The sequence below is a fragment of the Panthera uncia genome, chromosome X, assembly GCF_023721935.1.
Source record: "Panthera uncia isolate 11264 chromosome X, Puncia_PCG_1.0, whole genome shotgun sequence".
NCBI lineage: Eukaryota > Metazoa > Chordata > Mammalia > Carnivora > Felidae > Panthera > Panthera uncia.
The window spans coordinates 10991105-11005797 of record NC_064817.1 but is presented as its reverse complement, the minus strand read 5'-3'; the positions used below and the strand labels follow the sequence as shown (position 1 = coordinate 11005797).

Below are 14693 nucleotides of genomic sequence, written 5' to 3'. Positions count from 1 at the left end.
AGTTTGGGGTGTCTTTGCTGTTCTGCTTCTATTTCCTTTAGGTGTGCTGTTCGATTTTGTATTTGGGATTTTTCTTGTTTCTTGAGATAGGCCTGGATGGCAATGTATTTTCCTCTCAGGACTGCCTTCGCTGCGTCCCAAAGCATTTGGATTGTTGTATTTCCATTTTCATTTGTTTCCATATATTTTAAAATTTCTTCTCTACTTGCCTGGTTTGACCCATTCATTCTTTAGTAGGGTGTTCTTTAACCTCCACGCTTTTGGAGGTTTGCAGACTTTTTCCTGTGGTTGATTTCAGGTTTCATAACGCTGTGGTCTGAAAGCGTGCATGGTATGATCTCAATTCTTGTATACTTATGAAGGGCTGTTCTGTGACCCAGTATGTGATCTATCTTGGAGAATGTTCCATGTGCACTCGAGAAGAAAGTATATTCTGTCGCTTTGGGATGCAGAGTTCTAAATATATCTGTCAAGTCCATCTGGTCCACTCGAGTCTATTCGTTGGGCAGCCTCTCCGAGGAGAATGCTTGTTTGTGTAGTTGTTGTTAAGCCCTGAATTTGAAAGTGCACTTACACGTATATTCTACAGTTGGGGCTTTACATATTCTCATAGGTGTCTTCCAGGGTAACCAGAATAAGGAGGTGCAGCCGTACATGGGCCTTGGATTTGAGCACTGGCTTTTGTGGGCCGTTTACCCCTGTGCATCTTGCAGCCTCTGTTTGGAAACTGGTGGCTTCACCGTGAAGAATGATTCCAGCTGTGCTCCTTGGAGCCCGTAGTTTAGATGGAGGCACCGTAAGGGCTGCAAAGAGGAGTTGCACTGGGGACGTATGCGCATTCTTTTCTCTTTAATGGTCTTTATTTTGGACTTTTCTAAGATTTCCAAAAAGATATTTTTTTTCTGCCAAAAAAAAATATCTGGTTTCTTTCTTTTTCTTTTTACACTTATTTATTTTTGAGAGAGAGAGAGGGAGCACGAGGGAGGGGCAGAGAGAGGGAGCGAGAGAGAGGATGTCAAATAGACTCTGAGCTGACAGCGCAGAGCCCGACGTGGGGCTCAATCTCACAAATCGTGAGATCATGACCTGAGCTGAAATCAAGAGACGCTTAACCCACTGAGCCACCCAGGTACCCACCCGGCTAGGTTCGTTCGTTCTTTCTTTCCTTCCTTCCTTCCTTCCTTCCTTCCTTCCTTCCTTCCTTCTTTCTTTCTTTTTTAATGTTTATTTTTGAGAGAGAGAGAGAGCGAGCGAGTGCGTGCAAGTAGGGGAGGGGCAGAGAGAGGAGACACAGAATCCAAAGAAAGCTCCAGGTTCTGAGCTGTCAGCACAGAGCCCGACGCGGGGCTCGAACCCACAAACCGTGAGGTCATGACCTGAACCGAAGTCGGACGCTCAACGGACTGAGCCACCTAGGCGCCCCTGGGCTAGCTTTTTTCTAAAGCCCATTCCAGGTAGGCACTTCTGTAGTTCTGTAAATAGTCAATATTTCCCTTACTTGAGTAAGGTTGTCTTTTGTGCCACCAGGTCATAGAGAGTGCATGGAGATTCTTCTGGCAAATAACGTTAACATTGACCAAGAAGTGCCCCAGCTTGGAACTCCCCTGTATGTGGCCTGCACCTACCAGAGGGTAGACTGTGTGAAGAAACTTCTAGAATTAGGTAACTTCCAGAAATCTTTTTATGAGAAGAACCTGTTAACCTTGTTGGTTTTCCATGGCTTTAAAGACTAAGTTCTTGTCAGGCTGGACAAAATTCTGACAGTATTTGCTGTTTGAATGTTTAAAACAGAACTTTTCCAGAGAAATGAGTGTCCACTTCCTTTGGTATTGGCTCCATTCACCTGGTATGGTTCTCTTTGGTGGTTTCAAGAGAGAGCAAGGGTCTCTTTCCCATGAGTCCTAGTGGGAAAAAAGAATTTTATTGCGTTGGCTCTTTTTGAGTCACCTGCCCATCTCTGAACCAATCATGGTGGCCAAAGGAAATACAGTACACTGACTGGCTTAGATTTCAGTCTACCTTGTAGTTGTCGGGCTTCCCTGGAAACACGTGAGCCGGGAATCCCAGGGGATGGTTCCTCAGAGGGAGACCTAGGTGTGGTTACCAGGAGGATGCCGGATAGCAAAAATAACAGACATTTGCCATAGACTCCCTTAGATCAATCCTGCTGAGGTACTTAGTAACTTCCTTCATTCTAATAGGTGTATACAGACACTGGGAGTCCGGGGTGGGGGGGGAAGTAAAATGTCTTGAAACTGTTACTTGATTAAAGATTCCCCAAACTTCACCGCTGACATTAGAGGCTGTACTAAGAACTTTTAAATAAGAATTTTTATCTCCAAGATTTTTTTTTTTTTTTTTTGTCTTTTTCATCCCCTATCATTTACTACTCCCTGTCGTAGTTCAGAAATCTTTTTCTTGGAGCCCGGAATAACATAAGTACCAAATAATCTTAACTTTATCCTTTGCCAAAAAACAAAACAATTCTGCGTAAAAGACGCTGCAGGTATTTCATTTTGTCTGTCACACGGTTCGTACGGAAAAGCAAGGAACGTATTTTAAGTGCCTAAAAATGTCTCTCTTCACTCTTCTCACCCAGATCCTTTGAAGCAGTTTCAGTAGCCACTGCTGAGGCTCTAGGCTTGGGTCAGACATTTTCGAAGATTGGCCCAGCATGTCATGACATTCAAGATGCTTCCCTCCGCAGCTGCTGTATTTTAGGCCCGTCGTATTCCCACATCAACGTTCAGCGTTGACTCGTGTCATTTGCTTTCTCAAGGAGCCAGTGTGGACCGCGGCCAGAGTCTGGACACCCCACTCCACGCCGCTGCGAGGCAGTCCAGCGTGGAGGTCGTCCACCTGCTAGCGGACTATGGGGCTCCCCTGAAGTGCAGAAATGCCGAGGGGAAAAGTGCGTTGGATCTGGCGGCTCCAAAAAGCGGTGTGGAGCAGGCCCTCCTGCTCCGGGAAGGTAACGAAGGGCTGGGTGTCCAGTTCTCTCCCGGAAGCGCATCCGCTGTCTCCCCTCCCTGTCTTATCTCCAGACTTCCTTACCTCTTTTCTCCTTTTCCTTGGGAGTGGCACGTGGGAGGCAGCAGGCGTCGCTGGCGTCCCCGAGATGGGATTCGGTAGGCGTATGTGTTCACTTGTAACGGAAGGGCATTTATGCAACCGGGAGGTTGCTGTGTATTTTCCGTGATGAGAAAATACTCCGGGAACTCTGTTTTCACCACGAAAAGGTGAACTGCCACATCTGGCTTGGAATAAGTGCCCAGCGGAGTGGACCAAGACCCTGCTTTGTCATATTTGGAGAAATATTTGTCAGCAGAAGCTAGCAACACTTGAGTTAGAGGCTGTAGGCTGGATACGGAGTGTGTATTTCAGACACTGGACTGGGTGGCCAAGTCGATTGCCTGCCCTCGAGATCAGGGAGCAGGCGGATCTGTGCCCCCCATTGCCTCACCCCCCTTTCCACCGTGGGCCAGTGGAGCTACAGATGTCCGAGGAGACCAGGCGGGTCTCTAAGAGGCTCTGTATTCCAAATTCAGAAGTCAGTCATGCTAAGTCTATACAGAAAGAGAACATTATCCAAGCCTGTACTGATCATTTGTATGCTTGGGAGACTATTAAAGGTGATGGTAATAAGGGGCACCTGGGTGGCTCAGTCAGTTAAGCATCTGACTGTTGGTTCCGGCTCAGGTCATGATCTCACGGTTTGTGGGATGGAGCCCCGCGTCGGGCTCTGTGCCGACAGTGCAGAGCCTGCTTGGGATTCTCTCTTTCCCTCCCTCTCTGCCCCTCCCCTGCTCGTTCTCTCTCTCTGTCTCTCACTCTCTCACTCTCTCACTCTCTCTCAGAATAAACAAACTTAAAAACAGTGATAGTCATTATTCAGTTTTACACGTGTTAGGTGCTGAGCTAAAAAATTTGAAACCTGGATTAATCTCCCTGAATTCTGAAAACTTTAAAGCCGCGAGCACTTTGCAGTAGCTGGTGCTGTCCCGGCTGAAGATAGGACAAGAGAGCATAAAGATACTGGCTTGCAGAGGGTCATATGACTGCTAAGGAGAAGTGGGACCCCAGCCAAGCGGTCTGACTCCGGAACATGCGCTCAGTGTTATGATGGCCCCGCGCTGAACCTTCTGAAACACTTTCTGGTCGAGAAGGGTTTTATTTTACTCACCAGTTCCACTTCATGAAACCACCCTCGTGTCTTCTATACCTTCCAAGTAGAACGCTCGGTTCAGTCATTTCAGGAATGCTTTCTAGGTCAGTGCTTCTTTTTAAAAAAATTTTTTAAATGTTTCCTTTTGAGAGAGAGCGAGAGCACCAGCAAGGGAGGGGCAGAGAGAGAGGGAGACACAGAATCCAAAGCAGGCTCCAGGCTCCGAGCCATCAGCACAGAGCCCAATGCGGGGCTCGAACCCTCGGACTGCATGACCATGACCTGAGCCAAAGTCAGACGCTTAACCGACTGAGCCACCCAGACGTCCCTCGGTCAGTGCTTCTTAAGTTCTACCATGAGTATGAATCACCTGGTGATCTAATTAGAATGCAGATTCGGGTTCAGGAGGTCTGGGATGGGGCCTAGACTCTATACACCCACTGGGTTCCCAGGTAGTGCTGCTGAACTGAGGCCACACTTTGAGTACCACTGGTCTAGATTATTCCCAATAGTCTGTGTCATTATTGGTTGCTCTTTTATTTGAATCTCCACTTGAAGAACTCTGATCTTCCTTACCGGCTCCCAGTTTGGAAATGCCAGGTCCTTTCCAACTGTTAGCCGAGAATATGGTTTATGGCAATTGCCACATTTCCTCTTTTCTTCCGTCAAAGATGTTTCCAGGTCCAGGATTTAGATTCATTCTAAGCAGGTGCTTCTGTCTTCTGTCATCACAAGTACAGCTGCTTGGTCTGGAAGGATGGACACCAGCTGTGTCACAGTTCACTCTGGTATCTGACCTTCTCTAGGCACGCTGGACGATTTGTCTGCGTTACTGTTTTCCAGAGGAGCTTCGGTTGGGTGACAGGTGGAGATGCTTTCCACTTGCGCTTCCCAAGATTTTAACGAAGGGCACTTATGTGCTCTGTCACATAGATCCTCCTTAGAAACCTCAATTCAGGTGTTATCTGGCTATTTGCATATGCAGGGCCCCATTTCTCATGGGTGGCAAGATCCTGTTACAGTAGGATTGTCTTGAGAAGGACAACTGTATGCAGTCCGGTAATCACACAGGTCTACTTGAAGGGATCTTTCCTGATACAGTGAGGCTAGGGAGCACTGGGACATTACAAATGCCTCTGTATAACTAGCGTTCCAGCCAAAGCCTCATTCGTCCTATTCAGCCATATCTGGGGCTCTCGTTACTTTCCTTCAGCCACGCGAAGCCATGGGCGTGATGACTCCGTGAGCCCCTTTGAGACTGAGGTTTGGGATATCATGGGGGTTAAGTGAGTTGGGTCCTTTCTCTAGATCCTTCATGGAGCTGGGAGCCTTGTGTGAATGGAGGGCCCTTCCGAAAATGACTTGGGACCCAGCCAGCACCGCCTCACGGGCAGCCAGAGCCAGGAGGTCCGGGAGGCCTCTGTGACCTTACAGGCCTTTATGCCCTCCTGGCAGCTGTCCCTCGCTTGGTTCTCCTCGGCCAGTACTATCCCGTTTGTTGGCGCGTGCGATACGTGAATGAGGCGCGTTCCCTTGAGGCCTCACGCTTCATTCCTGACTTGCCTCTGCTTAGCCTCATTCTCCACTGTCGCTAACACGCTCACCTTTAGAGGGCTCACCCAAACATGTCGCCGCCCAGAGGGCCACACTGGGGTCCCTGTGTGTATTTAGCGTCTGCTCCGTCGCTCTACGATCCGTGCACGGAGCCAGCTTGTGGAGCATTTCGGCCTCTTCCGGTCCCCTGGTCTCCCCTTCTCTCCCAGCCCCACCACCATGAACTTCACACATTGTAACTTCTTCCCCAGGCCCGCCTGCTCTCTCCCAGCTCTGTCGCCTGTGTGTCCGGAAGTGCTTGGGCCGAGCGTGTCGTCAAACCATCCGTGAGCTGCATCTGCCGGAGCTGCTGGAAAGATTCCTGCTATACCGGTAGTCCCAGCTGGCCTTGGGAAGGTACTTGGAAATGAGCAGGCTACTGCCTGCTGTACCCAGGGTACTTAGTGTAGACACCCGGTGGCTAGGCTCTGAGTACCTTCCAATGAGCAGAGTCAGCTAGTGTTGGTCCCCGAAGAACCAGAACACCTGCGGAGTAGAAACTCCTGGTTAATGCTCTCGTTCCCCGAGGGGCAACCGGAAGCCTTTTGGTTTTTAGCTTTTGTTGTTAAGACACTTTAGAAATCCGTGCAGCGGAGTGAAAATAATCTGTGTTTGAAGATTCGTGGTCTTTAATTATCTAAGGGTCAATATTCTGCATATCTTGCAGACACATGTAAATCTTGGGTGAATAAGAGTCTGATGAGTGTATCTCATGATGTGTTCCTGATGTAGTCCCTCCCTCCTTTGCCCTTTCTTTCTCTGCTTCCATGAATAAACTTCTGCTGGAATTTTGATTTCCTTGCCATTTATATATATACACGCGCGCGTGTGTGTGCGTGCGCTGAACGCATTCGAAACATCAAAGTTAACAGAGACTTGCAGTTACTGAGGTCTTGGTTGATAAGAGAAATGTTGCTCGTCACTTCTGACATTAAAGGCTGTTCGTTGAAGCACACGGTTCTAGGACAGGGCAACACTGGCTGCTCCCCTATTACCTGAACCCGCAGGCACTGTTTGATGCATGTTGCAACCCAAGCATCCATCAGCTTATTTTCAAAGTCAAGAGCCTCAGGGTTGTTTGAAATAATTACATGTTAATGCCAGTCGCCAAGACACGCTCCGTGCCGGGTCACTATTATTTCTGTGAGCCTGGGTCCAAAGTAAGCACGGCATTTTTAATAGGCGAAACAGCCTTCTCCTCCCCCTCCCTTTTCTTCTTTTCCACTCCCCCCTCCTGCTCTTCCCACTTCTCACCTTTCTTTTCCTCCTCCCCCTCCCTTTTGTGAATTTAGAACTTCGATAAGTTCTGACGTGGATAAACTTTTAATTGTTGTACGTACTACTGTCATGGTTCGCTGACTATAGTCAAATTAGCTTCTAAGAAGAAAATTTTCTCTCAGCTGATCCTAAGGTTGGTTCCAAACGTGTTTTTTTTTTTTTCTCCAGGTCTTCTAGCCCTTTGATTCTCCACTGGGGATAATTTTGCCCTACCTTCACCCCCCCACTCGGGGACATTTGTCGGTAGAGACACCTTTAGTTGCCACACCTGAGGGAGGGGTGCTACTGACATCTAGTGGGTGGAGGTCAGAGGTGCGGCGAATCATCTTCGGTACACTGGGCAGCTCCCCACAGCAGAGAATTACCAGGCCCCAAATGTCAGTAGTGCTGAGATTGTGAAACACTGCTCTAAATCTGGGCTATTCAGTACATAAGCCACTAGACACATTCGGCTGTTGAGCAGCTGAAATGGTGGCTGGGCTGAACGCAGATGTGATGGAGTATAAAAAATACACCAATGTTTTGAAGATGCAGTACAAAATACGTGCCATATTTTATTAATAATTTGATATTGATTACACATTGAAACGATAATATTTTTTTTTAATTTACTGTTTAGAGGGAGAGAGTGTGAGCAGATGAGGGGCAGAGACAGGGAGACACAGAATCCGAAGCAGGCTCCAGGCTCCGAGCTGCCAGCACAGAGCCCAACGCGGGGCTCGAACCCCCGAACTGTGAGATCATGACCTGAGCTGAAGTCAGACGCTTAATTGACCGAGCCACCCAGGCGCCCTTGAAGTGATAATATTTTGAATATATTAGGTTAAATGAAATTCATTATTAAAATTAATTCCACTTCTTTTTTTTACTTTCTTTAATGTGACTGCCATACGATTTTAAATGATACGTGTGGCTGGCATGTTTCTGTTAGTGCTGTTCAAGACCTTTTTCTGATTTTCACAACTTTGGAATATCAAATAAGCTAATTAGGGGGGCGCCTGCGTGGCTCAGGCGATTAAGCGTTTGACTTCGGCTCAGGTCATGATCTCACGGTTTGTGAGTTCGAGCCCCGCGTCAGGCTCTGTGGTGACAGCTCAGAGCCTGGAGCCTGCTTCAGATTCTGTGTCTCCCTCTCTCTCTGTTCCTCCCCCACTTGCGCTGTGTCTCTCTCTGTCTCTCAGAAATAAATAAATATTAAAAAAACAAGTTAACTATTTGAGGAAGAAATATTAAATTCTTTTAAATTCTTATTTAACGTCACATTCCAAAGAACAAATCTTGGTTTTTTGAAAATGTTAAAAGATTTCAAATGCTTATAAATTCCAGAATAAAATGTTCATGAACGTATATGCAAAGGAAGGTCTTTTCTAAGCCTAATATCAAAGTCAGAAACTTGACAAGAAAATACTGGTAAATTAAAATACGTATGGTAGACATTCCAGAGTTAAAATATATATCATAGAACACTCAGGAGTTGGAGGCTTTCTGTCTTCAAAGTGTTCTCCTGAGTTCATTTTTGGGTCAGCTTGCATCTTGTCGAATGTCTGAGCTCCGTGGTAAACCCCACGATGTCCTAGGATATTCAGTCTATCTATAGCCCCCAGGGACTTGAGAATCCTGCCGTTCGATCTGCTTTCTGAAACTGCAGACCATGAATTTCATGAATCATTTGTATGGACGTCTCAGCTCTGGTAGGTGTGTTTTGTGTCGCGGGGAGCACTTTAATTCTGAACTGAGTCCCGAGAGACCCTTTACCAGACCGATTCTTCTGATTCCAGAAAGATGTGGATGCCGAACTGGCCCAGATCCCTGGACCTTGTCTTGGAATTGTAATGTTTTATGACTTATGACTACAGAGATAGGACATGAAATAGTCTTTAAATTCCCGTTGAGTCCCACATTCCATCAAGTTAGAATTAGGCCATCAGATGGAATCATCTGGTTTATATTGCTTGCTTTTGGAGGTTCTGGGTTTTTTTTTAATTAAAAAAAATATTTTATTTATTTTTGATAGAAACAGAGCACAAGTGGGGAAGGGGCAAAGAGAGAAGTTGACAGAGAATTGGAAGCAGGCTCCAGGCTCCGAGCTGTCAGCACAGAGCCCGACGCGGGGCTCGAGCTCACAAGTTGCGAGATCACGACCTGAGCTGAAGTCGGACGCTCCACTGACTGAGCCACCCACGCGCCCCTGGAGGTTCTTAACGCTATTATAGGTTATTCCATTTTTCACAGGATGTGTGATGTTTTACTCCCCAAATGGTGTAATTCTTTACAATCTCCATCACATCTGAAGTGCTCTAGGGTGACTTTTCAATTAATTCATTCAACACATTTTTACCCAGCATTTATTTTTACCCAGACACTAAGGCTGTGGAAAAGATAGATAGGGTCCTTGCTCCCAGGGTCCTTTCGTGGGACTAAGCAACACACACACATATATGATCGTGTCAGGAAAGTGATTAAAAAAAAAAAGCAGATTAAAGAGTGGTGGTGAGAGCTACTGTTTTAGATAAGGTGATTAGGCGAGGTCCCTGTCAGGGTGACTGAATTTTAAAAGGATTTTTCAGGTAGGTGTCTAAAATTGGTTAGTTAATTTTTACTATTAAGGTTTTAGTCACTTCTTGCGGTATATCAGGTTTGTTTTGTTTTGTTTCACTTCCTTTGCCTGGCCTGACGTCGTGATCCTGTTTCAAAAGTGTTTTTGATGCCTACTTTCCCCCAAAACCATACTGTAATGATTTTCTAAGTTTCAGACCTTTCGAACCTATCCTATTAAAGGGTTGTGTCCTGTTCTTTAGCTATGTCCGTATTGTTGGAATACTTAGATTTTTTCCTGATTTCTGACTCTTACAAACAACACTAGTGTGAACTGGTTTATTTTTTTAATACATCTTTTTAAATGTTTGCAGTGTTTCTTGGAAGGTGTTCAGAGGTGGGATTTACTGATTAGGAAAACTATTTAAAATAAGAGTTTAAAATAATTTGAATTTGACACAATGAATCACTTGAAGGGAAAACTATTTTCAAAACTGCATGAACACCCAATATCAGCGATCCATATACCATGTTTCTCTATATAGACACCTAATATGCTGATCTGTATACCCTGTGTCTTTCATCTGTCTACCCATTCGTCACTTATCTGACGGTATCCGTCATCTGCCTTATTTCAAAAAAAGTCAGCTTGCCTGTTTTATTTGAAGTTTAAGCCTCAACTCGCTCAAAACCCCTTAAATTATTTAAAAGGTTCGGTATGTCATTCAGCGTCTCTGTTTTTTGTTTGCCTTTTATTAAGGAGCCATTTCTCCCAAAGTAATTCTCCTCCCTAATATCTCTAATATCGCCGTGTCACATAAACCGGAGGTTTACAGGCGGTAACTTTTTTCAGTAACAATGCTCACTGCCGAGCCGATTTGGCGCCCTTAACGTGGTGAGGGATGAATCGTGGAATAACCACAGCTTGTTAGGGAAGGGTGCTCCCAGCACTGGGGGATCTCCCGAGCACCCCCATCACATGTGGTCACCAGGGACTGCTCCCGCGTGGACATTTGCACGTGGAGTAATCTCCTTCCTTCAGCAGAGCCATACTAGGACAAATACATGGGTCACGCTAAAAATCGCAGCGTCCTATTTTAACATGAGTTGAACCAGTGAAAAAACGTATACCTGCTTTGAATTTTTATGTAGTAATTTCCCCCCCACCACTGTTGTTTTGAAAGTTGTCCAGCTTACAGAAAAGTTACAAGAATAATACAGCGAATATTTGTGTACCCCTCTCCTCAGTTCACCAATTGTTAGCATTTTGCCACATTTGCTTACCTCTGTGTATATGCATACACGTGTGTATATGTACATATATGTATGCATGTGTGTACACACACCTGTAGAATATATATGCATGTAAGCCGCGTATAACTAATACGTATACAAATAATTTTAGATGAGCCATTTGTGAATAAACTGTGGACATCATGATTGTTCACCAGGGCCAAGATTACAGGAGGTGAGTGGGGCAAAAAATCTAAGGGGGCGGCACCAAGAAACTCTATCATCAAAGTAAATATTTTTAAAAAGTATTTATTTAATTTTGGGAAAGCGCAAGTGGGGGAGGGGTGGAGAGAAGGGGACAGAGGATCCCAAGCGGGCTCTACGCTGACAGGCTGACGGCAGTGAGCCCGATGTGGGGCTTGAACTCATGAACTGCGAGATCATGACCTGAGCTGAAGTCAGATGCTCAACCGACCGAGCCACCCAGGCGCCCCAAAGTAAATATTTTAGTGCAATATTAAAAAAAAAAAAAAGATTCAGTGTTAAGGAAAAAAGCCCACGATGACCAAAATGTCAAAAATGTTAACGAAGACAGGTTATTGTTTGTTTTACGGGCTTACATAGTTGTGCAACAAGAAGAGTGTTTCCACTCAGCCGAAGGTTCTGGGACTTGTGGCTGTTGGGCACGTGAGGAATGCCACTGGCTTGTGAACAGATTGGGCAATGTGGTCTTTACGTATACTCCTGGGTTTTGACTGTAGAGCTTGCGTTGGCTTCTTCCATTGGGTGTAAAACGTGTACAAAGGGGCACACATCTCTCCCTTTGTGTCAAGCTGCACGTGGCTCTGCCCCCAGCACTTCAGCGTGCATCTCCTAGGAACACAGAGACTCCTCTGTGCAACCTCGGGGCAGCAATCACATGCAGGAGACCTGACGGCAAGGCACTGTGATGATCTGATCTCAGTCCATATTTAAATTTCAGCGATGGTGGCATTGATGCCTTTTACGTCTTGTCCCTGCCCCCCTGCCACACCCCCAGTCACGATCTGATCAAAGATCACGCATGTATTTAGTCACCAAGTCACTTTTTTCTCCTTTAAGCTAGAAAGCCTTCCCACCCCCACTCTGGTCTTTCGTGCCGTTGGCATTTTTGAAGAATCCAGCCCCATTGTGGATGTCGACTCTCGGTTTTGATTTGTGTGATTGGTTTTCTCAAGAATACTGCATTATGCCAGATTTTAAAGGACACATCCTTGTTTGAATCTTATTGTACTGCTAGATGGAGTGGGGACGAGTGATTGCCGTCTCAAGTAGAAACACCAGCTAGCTCAGCATGCAGACAGTTATGCAAGAGCAAGAGAAACAGCAAGGCTTTTTGCGGGAAACACAGATCGTTCCAAATTATCAGAGGGGAGGTGTACCTTTTGGGTTTTAAGGGTCTTGTGCTAGAGAGGTTGCTGGCTGGAATGACCAGAGGTTTCTGCTCCCGGGCCGACTTTGATTGGAGGGGACTTTCCAGGCTCCCCAGGGCCTCGGGAGGAAAGAGTCTCAGAACCCATGAGTGATGTCAGCCGTGGACATCTAGGTGAGGGGGCCGCAGAGGCCCTGGCTAGTGTTAAGACTGTACTGGATAAGGAATGACTGTGGCCTTACCGCTGTAGGCCATGCATCATTCTTTTTTCTTACCTAACCTGGACCAAGTTTCCTGAACACGCGTGCACGCGCGCACACCCACACCCACACACACACACGCACACAGGGACGACTAGAAGTCCGTAAGCTTGTTCTCCTCTTGTGGCTTGTCGTAAGCCAACCTGTTCTATAATCACGGCTCATATGCTTGCCATTCAACTTTGTCCTCAAATAAATCCCTATAAATGCATGACTTTCTCTTGTAATCGTTTTTGAATTCCTGACTGGAAGTGTTGTTAAACAGTTAAAAAAAAAAGTCAGTTCCCATTCTCCAATATTCACGAGGGGTGACCAACATTATAAATCTAGTGAGAAGGTTAAAAGCTGATTAATTCCCTCCCAGGTACTAAGGCAACAACTCGGAAATCCTCTTTATTGTCACGTTGGACAATAAACTTAAATTTGAATCTGGGAAGATGTTATCTTCTCGGAGTTTAATTAAAAGTAAATAAAGAAGCTGTACCATGAAGATTTTGCTCAAAGAATGGCGATAATAGCCAGGTTCCCCATTGTGCCTCTCTGTTTAACTCCTTATCATTTGGTCTACGTTGGGAGTAAATTTCTCAGTCTCTGCCAAAGACAAGTTTGATAGTTCTTCAAATCTTCTCCTGATGGAGTAGTGTACAATTTATCTGCTTGTGGCCCGTTCAGTTAATTCTGCAGAGACCTGGAGGGCAATTTGGCAGTATGTCTGTCAATTTTATCAATTTTTTTTTTTTTTAGAGAGAGGGAGAAAGTGCATGCAAGTGGGATAGAGTGGCAGAGAGAGAGAGAGAATGAGAGGGAGGGAGGGAGAATCCCAAGCAGGCTCCATGCTCAGCACAGAGCCCGAGGCAGGGTTTAATCCCACGACCCTGGGATCATGACCTGAGCCGAGATCAAGAGTCGGACACTCAACCGACCGAGCCACTCAGGCGCCACTCTCTCAGTTTTGAACGAACAGCCTCTTTCTTTCAGAACGCCATCTGTATTGAGATAATTGTAGATTTCACGCAGTCGTAAGCCATCATACAAGCAGCTCTCCTGTAGCTCTGCCCACTTTCCCCAGTGACAGCTTTCTGCAAGCCTGCAGTGCAATGGAGATGTGCACGGACACTGATACAAGTCACTGATCTTCAGAATTCTCCCTTTTGGCTTGTACTCACTTCTCTGTGTGTCTTCGCTCCTGCAGCAATCATGGCATGTGCACGAGTGCACCTGCGAGCCAGCATTTCCACTCAGGAATCTCTCCTCCAGAAACCCTTGCACCCGTGCACAGAGCCACTTAAACAAAATTATGGACCACGGTGGTAATATAGTAACAGAAGAGATGGTAACCTTCTGCCTCCATCATGGGGGAACAGTAAAGTAGTTTTGAGCCATATGGCATGCTGCACCGTAATGGAGAGAGGGACAGCCATACGTGCTAAAATGGAAAGATCTCCAAGACGGAAGAAGTGTCACGGGCAGACAGCGATATGGTAATGCAATGGCATTCGTGTGAAAAATTGTAAAGGGATAAATGCATATACGTACGTGTGCACGGAAATGCATTTTGAAATATGGAGGCCACGCCTCCAACTGTGAACGATGGCTGCCATGTGTTCCAGTCGAGGACCCATAAATCTGAAATAGGCTGCATCTTTGGCGTTAAAAAAAAAAATCCGCAGTCACTTCAGAGACAGACCATGCTCGACACTAACTCAGGGACTCCCCTAACTGCAAGCAAAGGTCCCCTTCCACCCAGAAAAGAGGCGCAGTGGGAGTCTAGGGATGGCCTCAGCCTGAACCAGCCCCCGGGGGTGGGGGGAAACTGGGTTCCCCTGAGAAGACAAGTGTACAGCAACCCACTGTTCTGGAAAGGCAAACAGGCGAAAACTTCCCAGAGTAAAGCTTTTTATAATTAACAAAGTGGCAGGTTTCTTCCACATACCCGGGGCCACCTGGCAATCCATTTTCCAGCAGCAACTGTTAATTATTTATTTAGAAGTCAAAATATAATGTGTGGAGGGAGGGCGAAGGGACATGTAGTGAACTCCCTGTAGTCAGAGGGAAGAAAATAGAAGTTCTTTCCCAAGGAGCATTTTTGTAACATATAGACACATTTTCCCATAAGAAACTCCCAGAAAAATTGAAACCACATGTGCAGATGGCGTGTTGCTGTGCAAGCAATTCAGCGGGGCTGCAGCGAAACCAGCTTTCTCAGCTCTTGGGTTCT

The 14693-nt window shown here is 46.1% G+C and overlaps 1 protein-coding gene across 3 annotated transcripts in view; it reads left to right on the top strand.

Annotated features, from left to right (window-relative positions):
* ASB11 (ankyrin repeat and SOCS box containing 11) overlaps positions 1 to 7133 on the top strand; it is a 25766-nt gene extending 18633 nt beyond the window's left edge. The window contains exons 5-7 of one of the 3 annotated variants that reach the window (XM_049643474.1): positions 1528 to 1662; positions 2780 to 2971; positions 5971 to 7133. In XM_049643474.1, coding sequence (XP_049499431.1) covers positions 1528 to 1662; positions 2780 to 2971; positions 5971 to 6095 — 452 coding nt within the window. In that variant the 3' untranslated portion in view covers positions 6096 to 7133. Of the gene's footprint in view, positions 1 to 1527; positions 1663 to 2779; positions 3832 to 5970 lie in introns of those variants that run through there. The other 2 variants (XM_049643475.1, XM_049643472.1) reach the window with 2 other exon arrangements.
* Positions 7134 to 14693: the final 7560 nt, after the last annotated feature.